The following is a 19,728-nucleotide window of genomic DNA, read 5'->3' as shown; positions in this document are numbered from 1 at the left end:
CTCTCTGCTACAAGCTTTGAAAAACTGCATCAACCTAGGATGCCAATATATTTGTGCTATGAAAAGCAGCATTTTTCTAGCATTAAAATATTTGTATTAGTAAAACAGACTGTTTAAAAGAGGCCCTTGAATTTCCCAGGAGGAAGCTACTAGTCCTGGCTCTTTTAAAAATGTTATGTCTACCTTCTATGATATTAAGGCAGGCCTAGTGAATTAATTAACTCTTCAGACCTGAAATCTTCTATAAGCTTATAAATCTGGACTCATTTTAGTTCAGATGCAGCTGCAGCTGTTTATGCAGGATGACTTCAGTTCCCCTAGGGATATATTCCTTTTCCACTGATTCTGATTTGGAAATTTGGAAAAGAAGGCTGGGATGGGCCTCTAATTAACATAGTCCCATCAGAAAGGAAATGTTACCACCACACAAGTGCTTATTGTCATTGCACGCTGAACAAAATAGGAATTTGTTGGTAACCCTGTCTCCCAATCCCTAGGACATCTCCTGGGGTATAGTCAACACTTGGGTAGGCCTGGTAAGTTGTCATTTCAAAGGATTATTTTCTTATCTCAGGCTAAATACATTTAGGAGACTTTATGTGATACTAGGATCATAAATTTAGAGCTGAAAGGGACCTCAGAAGCCGCCTAACCCAACTCCATGGTAAAGACTCCATGGTAAAACTCCAACTGACAGGTAAAGAACTTTTGGCCTGGAGGAGAGATGGGGAGAGAATTAAGCTGGATATTTGCAGGGTTTCCCTGAAACTTCTCAGCTATCAGTTCAGGACAGCTTCCTCCAGACTCCTCCTTGGAGCACTTCCAGAGACTCTTCAGAACTGAGTTATTTCCCCAAGGGATCCTGAGAACCAAACAAAATACTCACTATTTAAATCTAGGGCCATCCCAAATTGATAATTCACTTTTGGGATGGTCCTGGCAGACTTTCCAAGTCTCTCTAGCATTATTGCTGAGGGTCACTGAGTAATTACTACTTGAACATATATATAGTAGCTAAGATCCCGCAGTTTGGGGCACACTCTGAGTTGAACAAAAACTTTACCAAGGGGATCTAATTAGCACAGGATGGGGCAAGCGGGGCTCTATCCCTGGACACTGAAATTTAGAGGATCCTACCATTTGTGCTCTCTTAAGAGTGAGAAACTAGGGAGCTTAGCAGCTAGTTAGCTGGAATATCTATATAAATTAGGAAAAGTATTAGAAGGCATGGTTCTTCTCCACAGCAGCAGCCACATCCCAACTTACTAAGTCCCATGATTTTTTCTCCCATGTCAACCAAATTTGTCTTCAACATTTAATTGAGATTGTCTTGTGGTTCCTGCCCCAGACACCAAAATTGCTCACTTGGCTTACATCCTTTAATGCAGAACTGCCTTCCCTTAACTCTGCTTAAGGATATGAGGTTATTACTTTTTTTAGAGCAACTAGCTGCCCAAACACATCTTACGGATGACTTTTTATCTTGTTTTTGCTCATGTAATGATCTTCTTCAGAGACCTCTTCCTCTTCTAGAATGGATAGCAGCTCATTCTGTTGCATAATGACTAATAGGCCTTGGAATCTCAGAATATCATCTGCCATTTGTCTTCCTCTCACCATGATTGGACTCCCTGGCTATGTGCAAAACTAAACTAAGCTTTGCTGAGCAGCTACCAGCCTTGGCCCATGCTGGGCTTCTCTCTGTTGGGAAGCATCTTTGAGGTCGTGGAATTGCCTCCTGACAGCTTTATTAAAAAGAACAGCATTCTTCAGCTATTACATGGCTATTAGATTTTTATAGGTGCATATTTTGATTCAACACTAATGATTGCTTTTGCATTACCAAACTATTAGCCAAATGAGAGAAATCAGAGCTTCATTAACTCTTAAAAGCCATCATTAGTTTTTTTAATTTTTTTTTTCAGAAAACCCTTGCTCCATCTTTTATTTTTTCTTTCCCTAAGAGAGCTGCTGGGGTTCTGAGCCGGGTCCTCTCTGCCTCTCTGAAAGCCGTTGAAGAGACGGTGAAGGCAGGTGTGATGAAGATGATGATTAAGTTTCTAAAGGTAATGATAGTTTGCAATGTTCTATGGTTCATGGAGCCTAATTGTTAAAATTTGCAATTCTTTATGATTGTAAATGTTATTTTCAGGGTCTAAAATGATTACTATCATTAGCACAAGTAGCAGCATTTTATTTTCAGAAGACTTTGTTCAGAAGGTTTGCCATTATTGTTTCACTACATTTAGATTCCAAACTTCTTGAGGATACCTTATACTACTATGTTTATCCTTATTGCCTAGTCCTGTGTAGTGTTGTGAAAACAGGTATTCAGTAAAAGCTTATTGGATGAATGAATGAATCGAATTGGAAATTCCATCTCTACATAAATGTTCTCTGATTCATAAAGATTCTGAATATGAGAATTCTCTCCACCAATGCAACTCCCTTGTGATTTAGAAGATAAACCCATAGAGTTGCCAGGAGTTCTGGAAAGTGAAATGATTTGCCTTCAATACCAGAGGCAGGATTTGAACTCCTCTTCCTATATCTACCTCACCTCTCTGCCATGCGAGTGGACCCTCATGGCACCCACTTTCACTCAAGCCTAACCTAGAAGTTATGGGTGACAGCACAGTAAAGTGAGAAACGCCTAGGTGCATATATCAGCCCTGCCACTTATCCATGTGTGACTCTGGGCAATCAGTTTTCTCCTTATTAAAATGAGGGGAATATACTATATGAGCTCTAAGTCCCTCCCAGCATTTCATACCCAAAGTGCTGTTCTGCTGATAACTTTTCCTTATATCATCTCTTCATTTGAAGAGTATTAAATTGTAATATCCAGCACCTTACTATTTTTATAGTAGTTTTTTTTCAAAATACATACAAAGATAGTTTTCAGCATTCACCCTTGCAAAATCTTGTGTTCCATATTTTTCTTCCTCCCTCCTTTCCTCCCCCCTCCCCTAGACAGCAATGTAGGATAAACATGTGCAATTATTTTAAACATATTTTCACTTTTTTCATTCTGCATAAGAAAAATCACATCAATAAGAAAAAAAAATAAGCAAGCAAATAACAACAAAAAGGCAAAAATGCTATGTTGTGATCCACACTCAGTTCCTACAGTCCTCTCTCTGGGTACAGATGACTCTCTCCATCACAAGTCTATTGGAATTGGCCTAAATCACCTCATTGTTGAAAAGAGCCAAGTCCACCACAGTTGACATCACATGATCTTGCTGTTGCTGTGTACAATGTTCTTTTGGTTCTGTTCATTTCACTCAGCATCAGTTCATGTAAGTCTTTCCAGGTCTTTCTGAAATCATCCTACTGATTATTTCTTATAGAACAATAATGTTCCATTACATTCGTTATTTAGCCATTCTCCAACTAACGGGCATCCACTAAGTTACCAGTTCCTTGCCACTTCAAAAAAGGGCTGTTACAAATATTTTTGCACATGTGGGTCCTTTTCCCTTGTTATGATCTCTTTGAGATACAGACCCAGTAGAAACAATGCTGGATCAAAGGGTATACACAGTTTGATAGCCCCTTTGGGCATAATTCTAAATTGTTCTTCAGAATGATTGGATCAGTTCACAATCCCACTAACAATGTTAGTGTCCCACTTTTCTCACATCCCTTTCAACATTTATCATTAGCTTTTTCTGTCATGTTAGCCAATCTGAAAGGTATAAGGTAAAATGAGGTGGTACTCAGAGTTGTCTTAATTTGCATTTCTCTGATCAATAGTGATTTACAGAATTTTTTTCACATGACTAAAAATGACTTAAAGTTCTTCATCTCAAAATTTTCTGTTCATATCCTTTGTCCATTTATCAATTAGAGAATGGCTTGTATTCTTTTCTGCATTAATTATATATTTTTAAATGAGATTTTTATCAAAACCCTTGGATGTAAAAATTTTCCTCCCAATTTCTTCTTCCTCTCTAATCTTGACTGAATTAATTTGTACATAACCTTTTTGATTTAATATAATCAAAAATATCCATTTTGCATTTCATAATGTTTTCTAGGTCTTCTTTGGCCATAAATTTATTCCTTCTCCACAGATCTGAGAGATAGACTCTCCTTTGTTCTTTTAATTTGCTTATTATTCTGTGTCTAAATCATGATCCCATTTCGATCTTATCTTGGTATAGGGTATAGGTGTTTGTCAGTGCCTAGTTTCTGCCATATTATTTTCCAATTTTCCCAACAATTTTTGTTAAAATAGTAAGCTTTTATCCCAGAGGCTGGAGTCTTAGGTTTTATCAAACATTAGATTATCATAGTCATTGCCTATTGTGTCTTGTAGCCCTATGCTATTTTGAATGATTATTTGCTCTGCAAAAGGATTACTTATAGCAGAGGCAATAGTAAACTCTTAATTTTGAGACTTTAAATTTAGGGAGAGAGAGAGAGAGAGAGAGAGAGAGAGAGAGAGAGAGAGAGAGAGAGAGAGAGAGAGAGAGAGAGAGAGAGAGAGAGAGAGAGAGAGAGAAGAAAAGTTGGGATGACTTGACTAGCACTGAAAGCTTAGCATAATGTCTTAGTTAACTGTACTGGAGCCCTTTCTATTCTATTTGATTATGCTAGCATACTTACTTGACTGAGATAAGAGGTCTGATAAACCTCCCAGGATGATATGGATTAGATTAAAGAGGAGCCATTCTTGGCTATGGGAAGGAGAAGATTAAGGCAGGGCACCTCTCAAATGTTCAAATGAGGTAATATTTACAAAATGCTTAGCACTATGTCTGGCACAAAGGTAGATATTTGTTATTGTTTTTCAGTTATATTTGACTCTTCATGATCCTATTAGGGGTTTTCTTGGCAAAGATACTGAAGTGCTTTGACATTTACTTTTCCAGCTCATTTTTACAGATGAGGAAACTGAGGGAAACAGGGTTAAGTGACTTCTTACAGGGTCACACAACTAGTAAATATTTGAAGCCAGATTTGAACTAAGGAAAAGGAGTCTCCCTAACTCCTGACCTAGAGCTCTATCCACTGCACCCCTAGCTGCCCTAGGAGGTACTTAACAAATGCTTATTCTGACAACTCTGAGATATGACCTCACACCTTTCTCTAGCTTCTCTCTGTTACTTCTCTTCTGTCTCCTTTGAATATATCTAACTATTCCCCCTTTTCTCTCCTTCCTCCTTTATCTTTCTATTTTGTATCCTTCTACACACATACACACACTCTTCCCCTTCCTTCTCTCCCTCTTTCTCTTTTCTCTCCTACTTTTTTCTTCCCTCACTTTCTCTTCCTTTTCTTCTCCCCATCTCACACATACACACATGCACATACACACACTTTTTTTTTAAAGCTGTGCTTTGCAATTTGGGAGATGATGATTTGACAGTTTTCACCTCTTGGAATGATTTAAGTTCATGGTGTTCTCCCTGCGGAGCTGTCAACTTGACAACCTTAGGAAGACAGCAGCCACTATCAAGTGGAGATGTTACAGGGGAAGCCTTTGTCATTTTTTCTCTTTAGGGTGAAATATTGTTGCCCCTTTGGTAATTTCCTTCTATTCTCAACAGTTCACTTAAGAAGCCTCCCCAGAGTTAATTTGCCAGGGTGGACATTGCATAACAGACAGACATCTATTTCAAGGGGTCTGGTTTGAATATCAGAGTTGACGAGAGTGAGAATTTTAAAACTGGCAGGTTCTAGAGCATCAGGATACCCCCAAGGGAGAGAAAGGAGCCAGCATGTGCCGAGCACCATCACCACCACCATGAAGCTAACTCTCCTAAGCTCCTGAGCCTTGAGAATAGTAATACTTCCAGTCTAGCTTAGCCACTGCTCCTATAGAAGCCACAGTTACTTACAACCTGAGAAAGAAAGTCCTTGATATTGTCAAATGCTTCAGTGTCAAAAACTGATGACTTTATCAGTTCACTGCCATTAAGGAAGAGGTATTAACATTGCTTTGCCAGTGCAACCTCAGGACTAAGATCTTTCCAAATGATTTGCAGATGAAATCTTTCCTGTGTGCTATTTCCCCATTAGAATGGGAGCTAGGCTTAGACTGGCTTTCTAACTGTATGCCCACCGTTTAGCACAATGCTCTGCACACAGTAAGCATTTGATAAATGTTTTATTCATTCATTCATCTGAGCCTAATTCCTTAGAAAATATAAACTACCTTTCATAGATAACTCATTTATAAAGTATCAGTAAATTATGCTGCAATCTCTCTGGTTGACTCAGGCAAGGTTAAACTATGTGAGTATCAGATGATAGGGCTCTATGTGTATATATTTTTTTTAAATTTTATTTCTGTTTTTTTTTTAAACTAAAATCTAGGCTGGAGGCCAAACTGCATCACGCTATGCCATAAAGATACTAGCTGTCTGTACTAATATTTCTTATCTTGCTCGGGAAGAAGTAACAAGACTTGATAAAAGTAAGTAACAATATAATGAAATAGGGACCGAGTCCCAGAACTTAATCTAGCTCTGGCAACTAGCATGATGCCTTATATCTAATAGATACAGACTGCTTTGGATTGGAGTACTAAAGACTATAATTGAAGAGTAATTTTAAAAAATAATAGTGGTATCTTTAAATCTTCTCCAGAATGCAGTCTTGTTTTCAAAATGGTGTGTTAGTTTGTCTTTGGTCATGGAACCATTTAGTCTTTCAACTTCAAACAAGTGGAACATCCATGCAGGAGAATGAGCTGGAGATATTTAGTTCCTTCCTTTCCCCCAACCTCCTCTCTCTGAGAGAGGGACAAAGCAAAAAACTGAAATGGCTAATTCTTATTTCAGAAACAATATCTTTTCACCAAGTCCCATCGGCACAGTTTGTAAAGCATTTCACTGTATTGCTTTAACACAGGTTCTTTCTTTGTCATCGAAAAAAGTGATCCCGTTTACAGTAAATGAGAAATCCCTCTTGGATAAGAAGAGACTGGCTTTAACTTTGTAACTGGGTTTTTCAAATTGGTCATTGATAGTAAGGGTCTCTAGCTAAGACAGCCTCATAATGGTGTCCATAGTAATTCTCGGTATATTTGTGTCAATAGAATTTGTGCCAGTAAGGTCCCTAAGGTAGGTGAGGATTCTAGTTCTAGTTTGTCTTACTTGTTCTGCACGTGCCAGTGGGCCATGCTGCTTACTTAGCCACGACTCTTAGATTAAATTACTCATTGAAGTGTCTTCTAGCCTCATTGTCCCAAAGCACATTTCTGTGTGGGTAGTCTGTGCTCCTAGGGCACTCCTGTGGCGTCTCACTGACTTTCCACAGTTTTCAGCTTCTCAGTCTTCTGATTGAGTCAAACTGTAAAGTCATGTTAAGACTGCAGTCCAAAGACAGCACTGTATGGTCTCTGCTGCTAAGACTGGTAACAGTCTGTGTTGAATATTTGCATATCACTCATGTCACAGTCACCTACATTGATTGCATCTGGAAATTTGTTCCAGAATTGTACCTTTCCCACCTCCAGTTCATTCACATGGGTAAAGATATTTTTCCAAATATTTTGACCAGATGTTCAAGGTTGAAGATTATAAAATGCAACACAGAGAAAGAAAGGAGGCAGTGGTTAGATGTTTGTTTACCCTGATGGCAACCAGCCCCACTTCTGAACGTCTCTCTTTCTGTTGAGGGCATCATCATACTTCTAGTCATACAGGCTGGCATCCTCAGTGGTAACCTTCAACTCCTTTCCTCCACTACCACCATCTCCCGCGTGGTCAGTTGTCCAATTCTTGTCATTTCTGCTTCTGCAACATTTCTTGAATCTATCTCCTTCTCTCTGCTCACAAGCTGCCACCCTAATTCAGGCTCTCATACCCTCTCCCCTAGACTGTTGAAATAGCCCCCTCTTATTGGACTAATTGCCTCAATTATCCCTTCTCTTCTATCCAGCCTACACACTGCTGCCAAAAGGATTTGTTTTTAAATTCAGGCCTGAACATGTCATGCACCTATTCAGTAAATTTGGCTTCCTTTTGGTTCTAGGATTAAAAAGGATTACCTTTGTTTTTAAAACTTTTCATAACTTAAACCTAAATTCCCTTCCCAATCTTATTAAAACATTCCTTCTCTTTTTTCATGTCCAACCCAACCATGCTTCTTGCTAATTCTAAGACAAAACCTTCCCTCAGATCAAACATCACCTAACATGAAGCCTTTCCCCATCCCTACTGGCTACAATATTCATAACATAATGTTCACTAATTATGTCTGTTTTGGATAGGATTCTTTAAATATAAATTGTCTCTCCTAAAAGAATATAAGCTCCTTGAGGGCAGGACTTGCTTGATTTTTTGTCATTATATCTTTAGTACCTAGCACAGTGTCTAAGTCCTAACTGGCATTTAAATTCTTGTCAATTGATTGATTGGGGAGGTATTATTCTAGAGAATGGGGTCTTCTGAAAAGGATTCTGAAGTATATAATGATTAGCTCCACAGGGGAATTGAATGATCTTGTTTTAATTCTTGGACCCAATAATAGTACAAAAATATACACATCTGTAAGGTAGAATCTGTCTGGACTGTGACTGTGTCATTGCTGCTGTTTGGAGTAATATGTCTAGGATGAGAGAAAAGATCTTTTTCTTTTTGTATTGGGTGCCATTTCCCAGACTGATAATATTAATATAGCTAAACAAATACCTATAAAGTGCCTACTGTGTGCAACATTCTGTAGCAGGCTTTATTTATATGAAAACAAAAATCAAGTAGTCTACTCTCAAACAGCTCATTCAGCAGGTACCCAGAGTACCTTATTCAATTGCCTTGAAGTAGTTACTATCTAATTTCCAAAGTAGTTTCCTATTCCAGATTTCTGAACTATATTTTTACCTTTGAAGTCATCGTCTATAAGCTGAACAAATCTACTCCTTTTATTTGTTCTTTACTGTTCATCCTATGATTGTCCTTTCTTTGGGTGTCTACTTCCAATTCCTTAGTACTAATGAAGCGGGGTGTTTACTGCCTCTTCCCTGATGTCACTTTACCATCCTCTTAGCAAAGTGTAGTTCACCATTTCCCCATCTGAGTTTAGTCAGCCTAGAAAACTTAATTGAATCCTAGCACTTAAAGGGACCTTGGAAATTAAGAGAATCAGTGACATTGGTTTTCTTTTTCTATAGGGTTTAGTCTTTTGAGAAAGCTGCTTGAGGCAGAAGATGAAATTATTGCGGGTAATGCAGCTCTCTGCATTGGTAATTGTGTAGAGGTGCCTGGAGCCGCTTCTGCACTGCTGAAGTCTGATATTGTAAAGATCTTGCTAAAACTCGCAGGTGGGGATTCAAAGGATGCTTCTGTGCAGTTGAATGCGGGAATTGCTCTGGGAAAACTCTGCACAGCTGAACCAAGGTACCAGGTGTCCGAGGGGTGTCAGGATAAGCCCACCAGATTATCTGTCAGGTCACCAAGACAAATGGAATATGTGGCAGTAGACTGCTTTAACCAAAAAATGTGGGGGATGTGAGGAATCCTGACTAATCAGGTGAAAATATTGATAATTTTTTCTTTTATAAAAGTTCAATTCTTTTACAAATTTAATTCAACAAATATTAAGCATCAAATATGTGCAGAGCACCTTAGTAGACATTAAGGGAGCTGAAAAATCCATATCAGGATCCCTGTTTTCATGGAACTTAGTCCATTAAGAACATATGATTTTTTTTTTTCCTGAGGCAATTGGGGTTAAATGACTTACCCAGGGTCACACAGCTAGGAAGTGTTAAGTGTCTGAGGGCAGATTTGAACTCCAGTCCTCCTGAATTCAAGGCTGGTGCTCTATCCACTGCGCCACCTAGCTGCCCTAGAACATATGAATCTTACACAAACTATAAAAAATGGTTAAGTGTATTAGAGAGAAGCAAAGTGTTTTGTAAGTTTTAAGATGGAAAGTCATTAAAGTAAGGAAGAACCAGAAATAATTTCATAGAGAAGATAGAAATTGAATTGGGCTTTAAAGTATGATTGGGATGTGGAAATGAAAGGGAAGAGACATCATTCTAGGTATGGGAAAATAACATGAGCAAGAGGAGCAAGAATGTGTGTCTGAAGGCTGGATAAAAGGGGCAGAAAATGATCCAGTTTGCCTAGGAGGAAGAGGGAGAGAGGAGGCAGGAAGACTATTGCAGTACTCCTGGTGAATGGTAATGAGGGACTCCATGATAGTAGAAAGAAAGGGTGAAGGCATCATCACATAATGCAAAGATAGAATCAAAAGCAAATAGTAAATTACTAGAAGAGGTAAGTATAACATCAAAGTTTCTAAAACAAAAGGCTAGGAAAATGGTGATAATACATAAAAATTAAGGAGTGAAGTCAGAGGGAAGAACTTGTTTAGGATTAAGAATTAAAAGTTTCATTTTTGGATATGATGAGACAGATTCCAGTGGGCCATCCAGATAGAGTTGCCTGATAGTTACTTGAAGATATGAATCCAACATTCAGAAGAGAAGTCAGGGCTGTGAATGAAGATTTAGGGAATTAGCAGTCTTGCTAAATCCCACGGGAAAAAATGAAATTGCTAAAAGACAGAAAATATGAAGAAAGAAGAGAACCAAGGACAGAACATTAGGAAATCATATTACATTAAGGGAGTGAGAGGGGAAGAAGGAATCAAAAAAGAGACGGATCAGAATTGTAAGAGATAACCAGCTGTCTCTGGACATGTCTAATGTTCAATAGAAAGAATGATGAGTAGTAGTCTAGCAAAAGAGTCAAGAAGGTTGAGGATGAAATCTCGCCATAGCTTTTGGTAATTAGGATATTAGTAATCTTTAAGAGAATACATTTAGAAGTGGGAAAGAAGCTGGGATACAAAGGATTGAAGAGAGAATTTGTGGTAAGAAGCAGAAATAGGTTAATTAATGTGCACAATGGAAAAGAGGATGGGACTTGGGGAAAGAAGAAAAAAAATGGACAACACCTTTTCACATTAATAAATAGGTGTTTAATTGAATTTTAATTAGGCAACATGAAAAATGAGAGAATGTTAGTACAAAAGAGTAACATGTTCTTGAGAAGCAGTGGTAGTCTAGTTTATATTTTTATACCATAAATTTGAAGTAAAATCAGCCCTGAGACATGTTGCATAATAAGAAAAATGAACTAGCCTTGGAGTCAGGGAAACCTGACATGGACCTAACTAAAAGTAATCATTTAATCTCTCAAAGTCCCAGAAATATATATAAAATATATATATAAATATATATATATATATATATATATCTCAAAGTCCCAGAAACTATAAATTACAGATAAATTATCAATCTGCTAAAAATGATGATTAACAGTAAGGAATAGTAGAAAATCAAGGGGACACAGGATTCTGGGGCAATGGTTAGTAAAACACTAAAGGGATACATTTTATGGTGGAGGTCAGAAACATATTAAGTTAAAAGGCTGGGATGGCTCTAGGGACCACAGGCCTATTCTAGGGCTAAGAATAGATTTACTGGGAGAAATGGATTAATAGGTAGTTGTATAAAGGACTGGAATTTCATAATCTTGGGAAGATCTAAGATGGAGTGGAAGAGGAGGGCTGCTAAGAAGTGGCTACCTGCTAGATGGTCTTCACCTGAACCCAGCCACATCTGCCTTTGTCAATCAGCAGTGACATCATTCTCATTTTCCATGCAGAGTCTCTGGAAGCCATATTTCTCTTTCAAAGCACTGGGGCTGCTAATTTGACAGGACCATTCTCCTTCTTCATATACCTCTGTCCAGCTATAGCTGAATTTCTTGGGGGCCGAAGTTGGTTTGAACAATCACTGGGGTTTCCTGGGTCAAGAGCTGAAGTTTTGCATTCTGATTGTTGCAGGCACACTGCTCAACTTGAAGAACTTCATGGGATAGAGATCCTCAACTCAACTATGAAATACATCCAGAAAACTTGAGAGGCGTCTCATTATGCCTGTATTTTAAGAGATGTTCACTCTATATGGTTGATCTTGTTCTCATGGTAATAAAGTTATTATTTTAATATACATCCAGGTACTGGATATTTATTTTCAGAATTCTCTACCTCGAATTTTAACTGGCAACAGAAGTGTGGGAAATTACATTGAGGATGAATCAACACAGCTTTCCCATCCATCAGACATAACTTCTCTTCTGTTACCTCAGATGACATAATGAATCAGGCACTGGTGACCCTAGGGTTTCTAAAAGAAACATCCAACCAGGTCCATTACTGGGAGCCTTAATTAAGAACAGCTTAAACTCTTGAGAGGCTTTGAGTGTTTTGCTATTGTCCTCCCTAAGGCTAGAGAAATCAGAAATTACATCAGTGCAGGATAGGAAGCAAATCTGAGTAAAGTATTTGCCCACCCATGAATCGAGCCAAGAATTATCTGATTAATTAAGAAAAAAGAAAACCCAGAGCCCTCCTCTAGGACACCCCTGATGAGGGTTTTCCAAAAAGCAGTTCACTCTCATCTTAGGCAAAAACAGATAATTCGTGACTAAGGGAGACTCACAATATAGTTGTCCTCACCTGACACCAGAGGAGCCATGTTAAGCTGTGGCTGAAGCACCCTGGATTTTTATGATGCAAAACAATTATGCAGCTGCCATCCACCATAATAAGAAGCAGATCCTCTGCTAAGAGTCTGTAAACTTTCCCATAAGGTACACACATGCTCCATCCCTTTTCACCCAACATCTTCCCAAGTCTGCATCCACGAGACCATGGAATGGAAAAGAGAAATGTTTGATACAGATCACAGAAAAACAAATCAGTGATTTTATTGTCTTCACTGATCTGCAAGATGTAAAAGACATGGCTAACATAAAAGCTTGCCTCCTTTGATTCACTGTGGAACCCCCTCCTCCAGGCTTTGGCTTCATTTGTCCCTTAAACGTTTGTGGGTGGTTATTATATCTGTAATCTCTTCCCTGAAGAGTAGGGAATGTCAAATTATATCATTATCTTTGTTTCCGAATGCCTGCTGAGAGCATAATATTCTATTTCAGAGGAAGGATATGTTTCTTCAACTGAGTTTTCTTTCCACTTGCTAGTATGAGAGGATAGATTACATATCCAGTACACTCCATCTCCAGTACAGACAGAGCTGGACCTCTTCTTCTTAATCTCATCATCTCAAAAGTACACTATGGTACAGATGAGACAGGAAAAAAGTCAATCAGATATTTAAGAAATACTTTGCTTTGCTGAACCAGCAATTGTTGTCATGTTTCTCATTAAGTTGATCTCAGAAGACCAAGCCCTTGAATGTGGCTGGATGTGCTTCATTTTAGACAAAGCAAGGACTGTTGGCAAAGGTCAGGATACAGCTTAATGTCTGAATTTGTGGGCACTAGAAAGGTGGGATCATTTAACCTCAAAAATAATTCTGAGATCGTCAAGCTTGGTCAGGGCCAAAGATGTCTTTATCCCTCTCCAGGCTGTGCTGCTAACTCATCCCCGTAGGATTTTCTCTACCATGCTGAATAAGAAATTAAAATTTCATATTAGAATTGTAAGCTCACTCAAATCTAACAGGCCTGAGCTTCTAAATTATGGGAATTTGACCATTCCATGAACTCTATATGTCCTTGACAATAGATACCAGGAACTAGCCATTCCTGGGAATGTCTATGCTTAGGGCGGTTGGCTTCCTCCCTGAGCATATACAATTGATAAGGAAATACATCAAGGTATAGACAATATAGAATGGGTCAAAATACCAAATGGTCACGTATTTTTATATATGTCAAGATAATATATGGAGAAAGTCAAAACACTAGAAGGTCACGTATTTCTATACATGTATACGTGCCAGACTTCTTGGCTGAAAGCCCTCTTTGTTTAAGAGAGGTATATAAGATTGAGAATCTTACATCTCCACTGAGTCTCATCCATGGGGAGGACGCTCCGCCCGGAAAAATCTTTACACAATTCAAGTTGATTGAGGCTGAAACGGGACTCCCAGCCATTTGAGTTTTTGAGGTTCCCTTGAATTGGTGATGTATTCTCTTCCTCTATCTGCTATAATTGTCATGTTGTCAATTGTTCTTATTTCTATTTGTTTGTTTATGTAAATCTAAATTGTCTGTACCTTGTCTTGTTTGATTAAAACTTTTTACTTTTACTTTTTAATTGAACTTGAGAGTGTCATTTATAGGAGCGAATCAGAACTTTTCTTTAATATCATAATACACATGCCCCTGGACTCATACCTTTTCTTCTCCCACCTCCTCTTTTTCAACTCCATTTCACACATTATCTTCTCCTTATGAGAAGCTCCTTGAGCTCAATATAGTATCTAGCCCATCTGTCTTCAGTCCTGGTGTCTAATTTTTCATGATTCATGTTTAACTTTTCATGACTCTGGGGACCAAAGCATACCAATGCTGTCCATGGGTTTTCTTGGCAAAGAGACTGGAGTGCTTTTGCTTTTCTTCTCCTAGATCAAGGCAAACAAGTTAAGTGACTTGCCCAGGGTCACACAGCTATTATCTGAAGCCAGATTTGAATTTAGCTCTTCTGACTCCAAGTGCAACTCTATCCACTGGAGCACCTAGCTGCTTCCTCCTGCAACATAATAACTGGTTGAATATAATGTTACATATATACATAAGGATATGGACCCTTGAAAAAGGAAGCTGAATAAAGTTATGAAATTCCCTTCCCTGGAGATCTTTTAAAATAGGAAAGAGTTCTGTTTTTTATGGGAACAGAGATGTCCTCTGCAGAAACATCTTGAAGGATAAGATGATCTTTTTTAATCCTTATGTGATTGTTTTTGTGAAAGCTTCATTTTCAGGAAAAGCAAAATGAATGAAGAGAAAAGTTGGAAATGTCCAAATATAAACCACACCATTCAGAGCTAACTCCCTCAGGAAAATGTGCCCGGATTCTTAGTCATGAACTAAAAAATTCAGGTCAGAACTAGATCCCAGAGGACCAATGATAAAGCATGCAATCTGCCTCCTGAGAGGGAGGGGAGGGATAAAATATATAGAATCAGCCAAGTTTGGTAAGGGGAGGCCTAACATCTGCACAATATCAATTCCAGATCACCTTGAAAAGAGGCACCCACAAGGAGGACTACTTCACTGTGACAGCTTCAATAGACAAGAATAGTGATAACTATAGAAAGATATCCAAGTCAGAGCCCCAACTTCACATAGGAGGGAGTTTTTTATGCCATTAGGTGACTAGGAAGTAGCTGTTAAGGAATATAGTCACCAATTAGATCCCTGGAACAGGTTTGTTGCCATTTACAAAAAACATATCCCAGTTTAGGGGCTCCTATTCCAATCACAACTGTGAATATTTGTTATAAGAACTGGTAGAAGAGAAAAATGCTATCTAATTTTATTTTTTTTAAATGATTCAGTCAGCTGGAAAATAATTAGACCTCAGCCCCTCTGGCAGAACCTTTCCTTGGGCTACGAAAAGTAGAGTTCTAATTTTAAATACAGGTTGAATAGCTGAGCTCTTATAGCCATGGCAAACCTAGGTCAACTGTCAGCTGTAATAGTAATATAAGGAAAGGAACATTCAATCTAGAATCAAGAGCTGTATCTAATTTGTAAGGGACTTTTCTTTGGACCCCAATTTCTTCATTTTTGTCAATGGAGAAGAAGCCAAGGGCCGCTGAAGATTCTGAAGCTAAATTAAGAGCTAAGATTCCCAATTATTCTCCTTTACTTTCAAATGGCTTTTCCAGGATCTTTATTTACAAAGAATAATTTTTGCCCTTCTGGAAGAAAATCAAATATCTTTAGACAACAGAAAAATGTCCTGGGACTCTGTGGAGGGAACTGAGATGAGGCTTGGTCTCTATTCATTTTTACCAAATGTTATAGGTTCAGAGCATAACTAAATAGTGTCACCTAACAGGATTAATTTAAAATACCTTAGTAATTCGGGGAAAGAATGCAATCAGTAAACTAGCTTTGGTATCCCTGGATGGCTCACTAATTAAAACCATGTTTCTTCTCTGCAATTAAGATGAGTATGAGACCGAATGTTGATATTTTCTTAAATATATGGTTTTCCTCTTTGCTCCAAGCAAGATCTACTGTATTATTGACCTCACTTCAACAAATATTCGTTAGGCAAAGATTATCTTGCATAAATCTTATCCTGGGAACACACAAAATAAATGCAATATGGTCTCAATATATGATTTGAACAAAAAGTGTAAGAGGAGATCAAATGTGATTAATCTTGAAGTAGTAGAATGAGAAATGCACTGAAAGTGGAGACTGGGGTCTGAAGCTCTGCTCTTTCACAATAAAACAACTTTGACCCTCTTGGCCTCTATTCTCTCATCTGTAAAATGAAACTAAAAGTATACTCTTGGGGAATTGACTTAAAAAATGGTGCTATATGAATATGATGAAATACTATGATTATGCTATCAGAAATGAGGAAGCAGATGCTCTCGGAGGCATGGAATAACATGTATGAACTGATATAGAGTGAAATGAGCAGAGCCAGCAGAATAATTGATGCTATAACATCAATATTCCAAAAATGAGTGTTTTGAATCATATAACTTGGAGAAGAATGAGATGAGCAGAATAAGGAGAATAATTTAAACAATTAAAAACATTGTAAAAAACAAACAATTTGAAAGCTGTAAGAACTCCCATTAATGGAATGACTAACCTGTAAATTGGGATCTCTTCTAGCTTGAATTTCTGTGATCTAAACTAATTTGAGACTCTGCCTTGCTTTCGATTCAAAGTTCGAAGCCCTAGAGGAAAGGTTATGGAAAAGAAGTTGTGCTTCCTTAGTTAGATCACAATACAAATAAACATTAGCAGGTACCAGTCCAATTGGTATAGACAAGAAGGAATATCAAAAATGTATGCTATGATAATGAGCTTGAAGCCTGTAGGATGTTTTTTCCTCTTATCAAGACAACTAATTTAATCTTAACTTCAAAAAAGAAAGATAAAGATTCAACTCTTTTTTAAGGGTATTTTGCTCATCATCTTCCCCATGGACCTCATTCTAATTTGGTCAGTTCTCTATCCCTCCCAACCCCAGCTCCAGTGAAACTATACTAACCAGATAACTAGGGCAAAAGGAGCAAGCATTTGGCATTCTGTCACCTAGAGCCAGCCCCTGTGCTTCCCCCAAGCTCTGGAAGTGGATACCTGCAGCTCCTCTGAAGGGCTCAGAATAAGTCCTTGTCAGGATAAACAAAAGTCCTTGCCCCACGTTATGGACACCAGAATGTAATGTTCTGTTTTCTCCAGAAACTGCGGATCGCCCTCTGGTAGGACATCTGCTGTCTCAACTCAATCCCAGAATCGACCCTTCTTCCTCCAGAGAGCCTTCCCAACTCTGTCCCAGAGTAGACTAACTCCTTGTTCAGTATTGTATTCTTTTATCTTCCCAGAGAATGGGCATCTGAGAACTCAGGGGCTTGTGGGAAAATTACTTCAACCAATAAACTTCCTTCTTTTAAAGGTTGTGTAAACTCCTTTTCATATGTAAACTCCTCCTCAGAAGTTCAAAGGGGTAAACTCACCTTAAAGGTTTGAACTAGAGAATTGTTAAGTACCGACTTAGCACATAGTAAGAACTTAACAGATACCCATTTTTAAATAGCAAACACGGACAGAATGATAGATTTTTTTTCTAAAGCACAGTCAACTCTTGTTACCTTAGTCATTTGATTTTACCTTCATTTTCAGGCTTCATATCTCTATAGTCATCTTCTCATTTACTTTTCTGTCCCCCTCAAATCATAAGCAGACATGCCCTTCATTCCTCATGCCATCAACTTCTGCAGCAGAAAAATGAATATACATAACCAATGACAGGGCTCATTTAACCCACTTCAGAAGCTCTTCCATCAAGTGAAAGGCATTAAAATAAAAGGAAGACAAATTGTAGTCAGTCTGTGTGGTGTCCTGTAACTGGTAAGGATGGCTTAGAGAGTATGGTAGATAAAAAGATAGAGAGGGTGGCTTCCTACATTCTGAAACTCCAGGAAAAGTCAGCTTAAAAGGAGGGAAGTAAATCACAATTTTCTAGTGTATTACATATTTGAGGAGAGCTATTCAATGGAATAATAATTCAATGGAATAAGTATCATCCAAACATCAAGGTGATGCTAGGTGCTGGGGATACAAAGTAAAAAAGGAAATAGTTCCTGCCTTCAAGGAGCTTATATTCTTCGGAAGGAAACATTGGTTAGAAGTGCATTAAGTGAAGCTCACAGCCAATTCCCCATAGCATTTTACCAACAATTTCAGCCAATTGCAGAACACTATGTATCATGTGAGTTTTCCTTCTTAGCTAATTAGCAGTTAGAAGGATAATAAAAGCAGATGAAAAACAAGGAGTCAGAGATATAGAAGGAACCTTAGATATCATCTAATTCAACTGCCTCAATTTTACAGATGAAGGAAATGAGGTCCAGTAAGTAGCTTAATTCCACCAGGTGGAAACCAGGTTCTCTGATGACAAATCTGCTGCTGTGGTATAAACCGCCCACTTAATTGGGTTAGCATGGATTATTACAACAACTTCCTAGATATTCTCTGACCTTTCCACACTACATTCACACAGTTACTTGACTAATCTTTCCCCAAAATTGTTTTCATCTTGCCATTTATTTACCTATTCAACCAGTCACCTGACTGCCTGCAGGAGATATTTGAGATTATTTTAGGAATACTTAAAGCACCCCTGGAAACTTCTAGGGAACCCAGAAACATGGAATATGAAATTCAACACTGGGAGAGTCAGAGATGATGATCTTTTGATTTCTTCCAGATATATATATATATGTATATATATACATATATATGTATATATATATATATATTTTATAGAGATAGAGATATTTATATAGGTAGATATCTATATATATATTGACCCAATGCTGAAAGGCTTGATACTTTTGGAATGAATGATCCTCCCCTCACCCATGATGGTAGCAGGAGGGGCAGGGTGCTACATCAGTTAAAAGGAGAAGATAGCTTCTGGCTTTTTTCTTCAATTCTCCAGTGAGGCAAGTAGTGTTTTCTGTCACTAAGATCTCCTAGTGATAGAGGAGTGGGGTAGAAGTAGAAAAAATAGTCTTTGTTTTACAAGTACAGATGTATTGAGCTCCCTGACTCCTTTTTCTTATTTGTGTTTCCTGAATTGATGATAAAGCAATCAATCCCAAAGTGAATATGTCCAGTTTGGGAGACAAGTTTATTGAAGATACCTAGTGGTTTACCTCCCTAATTTTTGACTAAAGGCGACTGGCTGGCACATGGAGTTTCTCCACTGGAGATGGCCACAAACAGAGGGAGAGCCCCATCCCTGGTTTGACTTGACAGAAGATCAGGATTTTAAGAGAGAGTACAGAGCTGAGATGATATATGAAATTAATAATCAGCAATTCCACCCTATTTCATGTTTACATGATTTTAGGCACCAATCTAGCCAGATATAACATTAATGTTAGCTGCTGCTTGTTTAATTTGTCCTACTATCAATATATACTTGTTAGAATCTTTTGTGTATTAGAATTTTTTCTCATGTAAGAAATAAATGTGTCCCACATCTGATTTAGAGTATACAGTCTATTCCCTTCTTTAGGGAAATTTTAGAAATGAGTGTAAATGTAAGCTTTAAATAATTTGTCCCTGCAGTAAACAAAAGAGTTGAATTAATTTAAGAGTGTAATAAAAGGAACATAAAACCCCCTCATTAGAGGCTCAAGACTGGATCCAGAGCAGAGGGCTCTCTTTGTGAAAAGGGAGTACC

The 19,728-nt window shown here is 38.1% G+C and overlaps 1 protein-coding gene across 7 annotated transcripts in view; it reads left to right on the top strand.

Annotated features, from left to right (window-relative positions):
- Positions 1-11,981, top strand: part of TTC12 (tetratricopeptide repeat domain 12) — a 62,017-nt gene extending 50,036 nt beyond the window's left edge. For 4 of the 7 annotated variants that reach the window (XM_074304232.1, XM_074304229.1, XM_074304230.1 and 1 more), the window contains 4 exons: positions 1,965-2,066; positions 6,328-6,427; positions 9,128-9,353; positions 11,818-11,981. In XM_074304232.1, coding sequence (XP_074160333.1) covers positions 1,965-2,066; positions 6,328-6,427; positions 9,128-9,353; positions 11,818-11,893 — 504 coding nt within the window. In that variant the 3' untranslated portion in view covers positions 11,894-11,981. Of the gene's footprint in view, positions 1-1,925; positions 2,067-6,327; positions 6,428-9,127; positions 9,354-11,817 lie in introns of all 7 variants that reach the window. The other 3 variants (XM_074304228.1, XM_074304227.1, XM_074304226.1) reach the window with 1 other exon arrangement.
- Positions 11,982-19,728: the final 7,747 nt, after the last annotated feature.

Source organism: Sminthopsis crassicaudata, chromosome 3 (assembly GCF_048593235.1).
Source record: "Sminthopsis crassicaudata isolate SCR6 chromosome 3, ASM4859323v1, whole genome shotgun sequence".
Taxonomy (NCBI): domain Eukaryota; kingdom Metazoa; phylum Chordata; class Mammalia; order Dasyuromorphia; family Dasyuridae; genus Sminthopsis; species Sminthopsis crassicaudata.
This window is presented reverse-complemented; position numbering and strand designations above follow the sequence as displayed.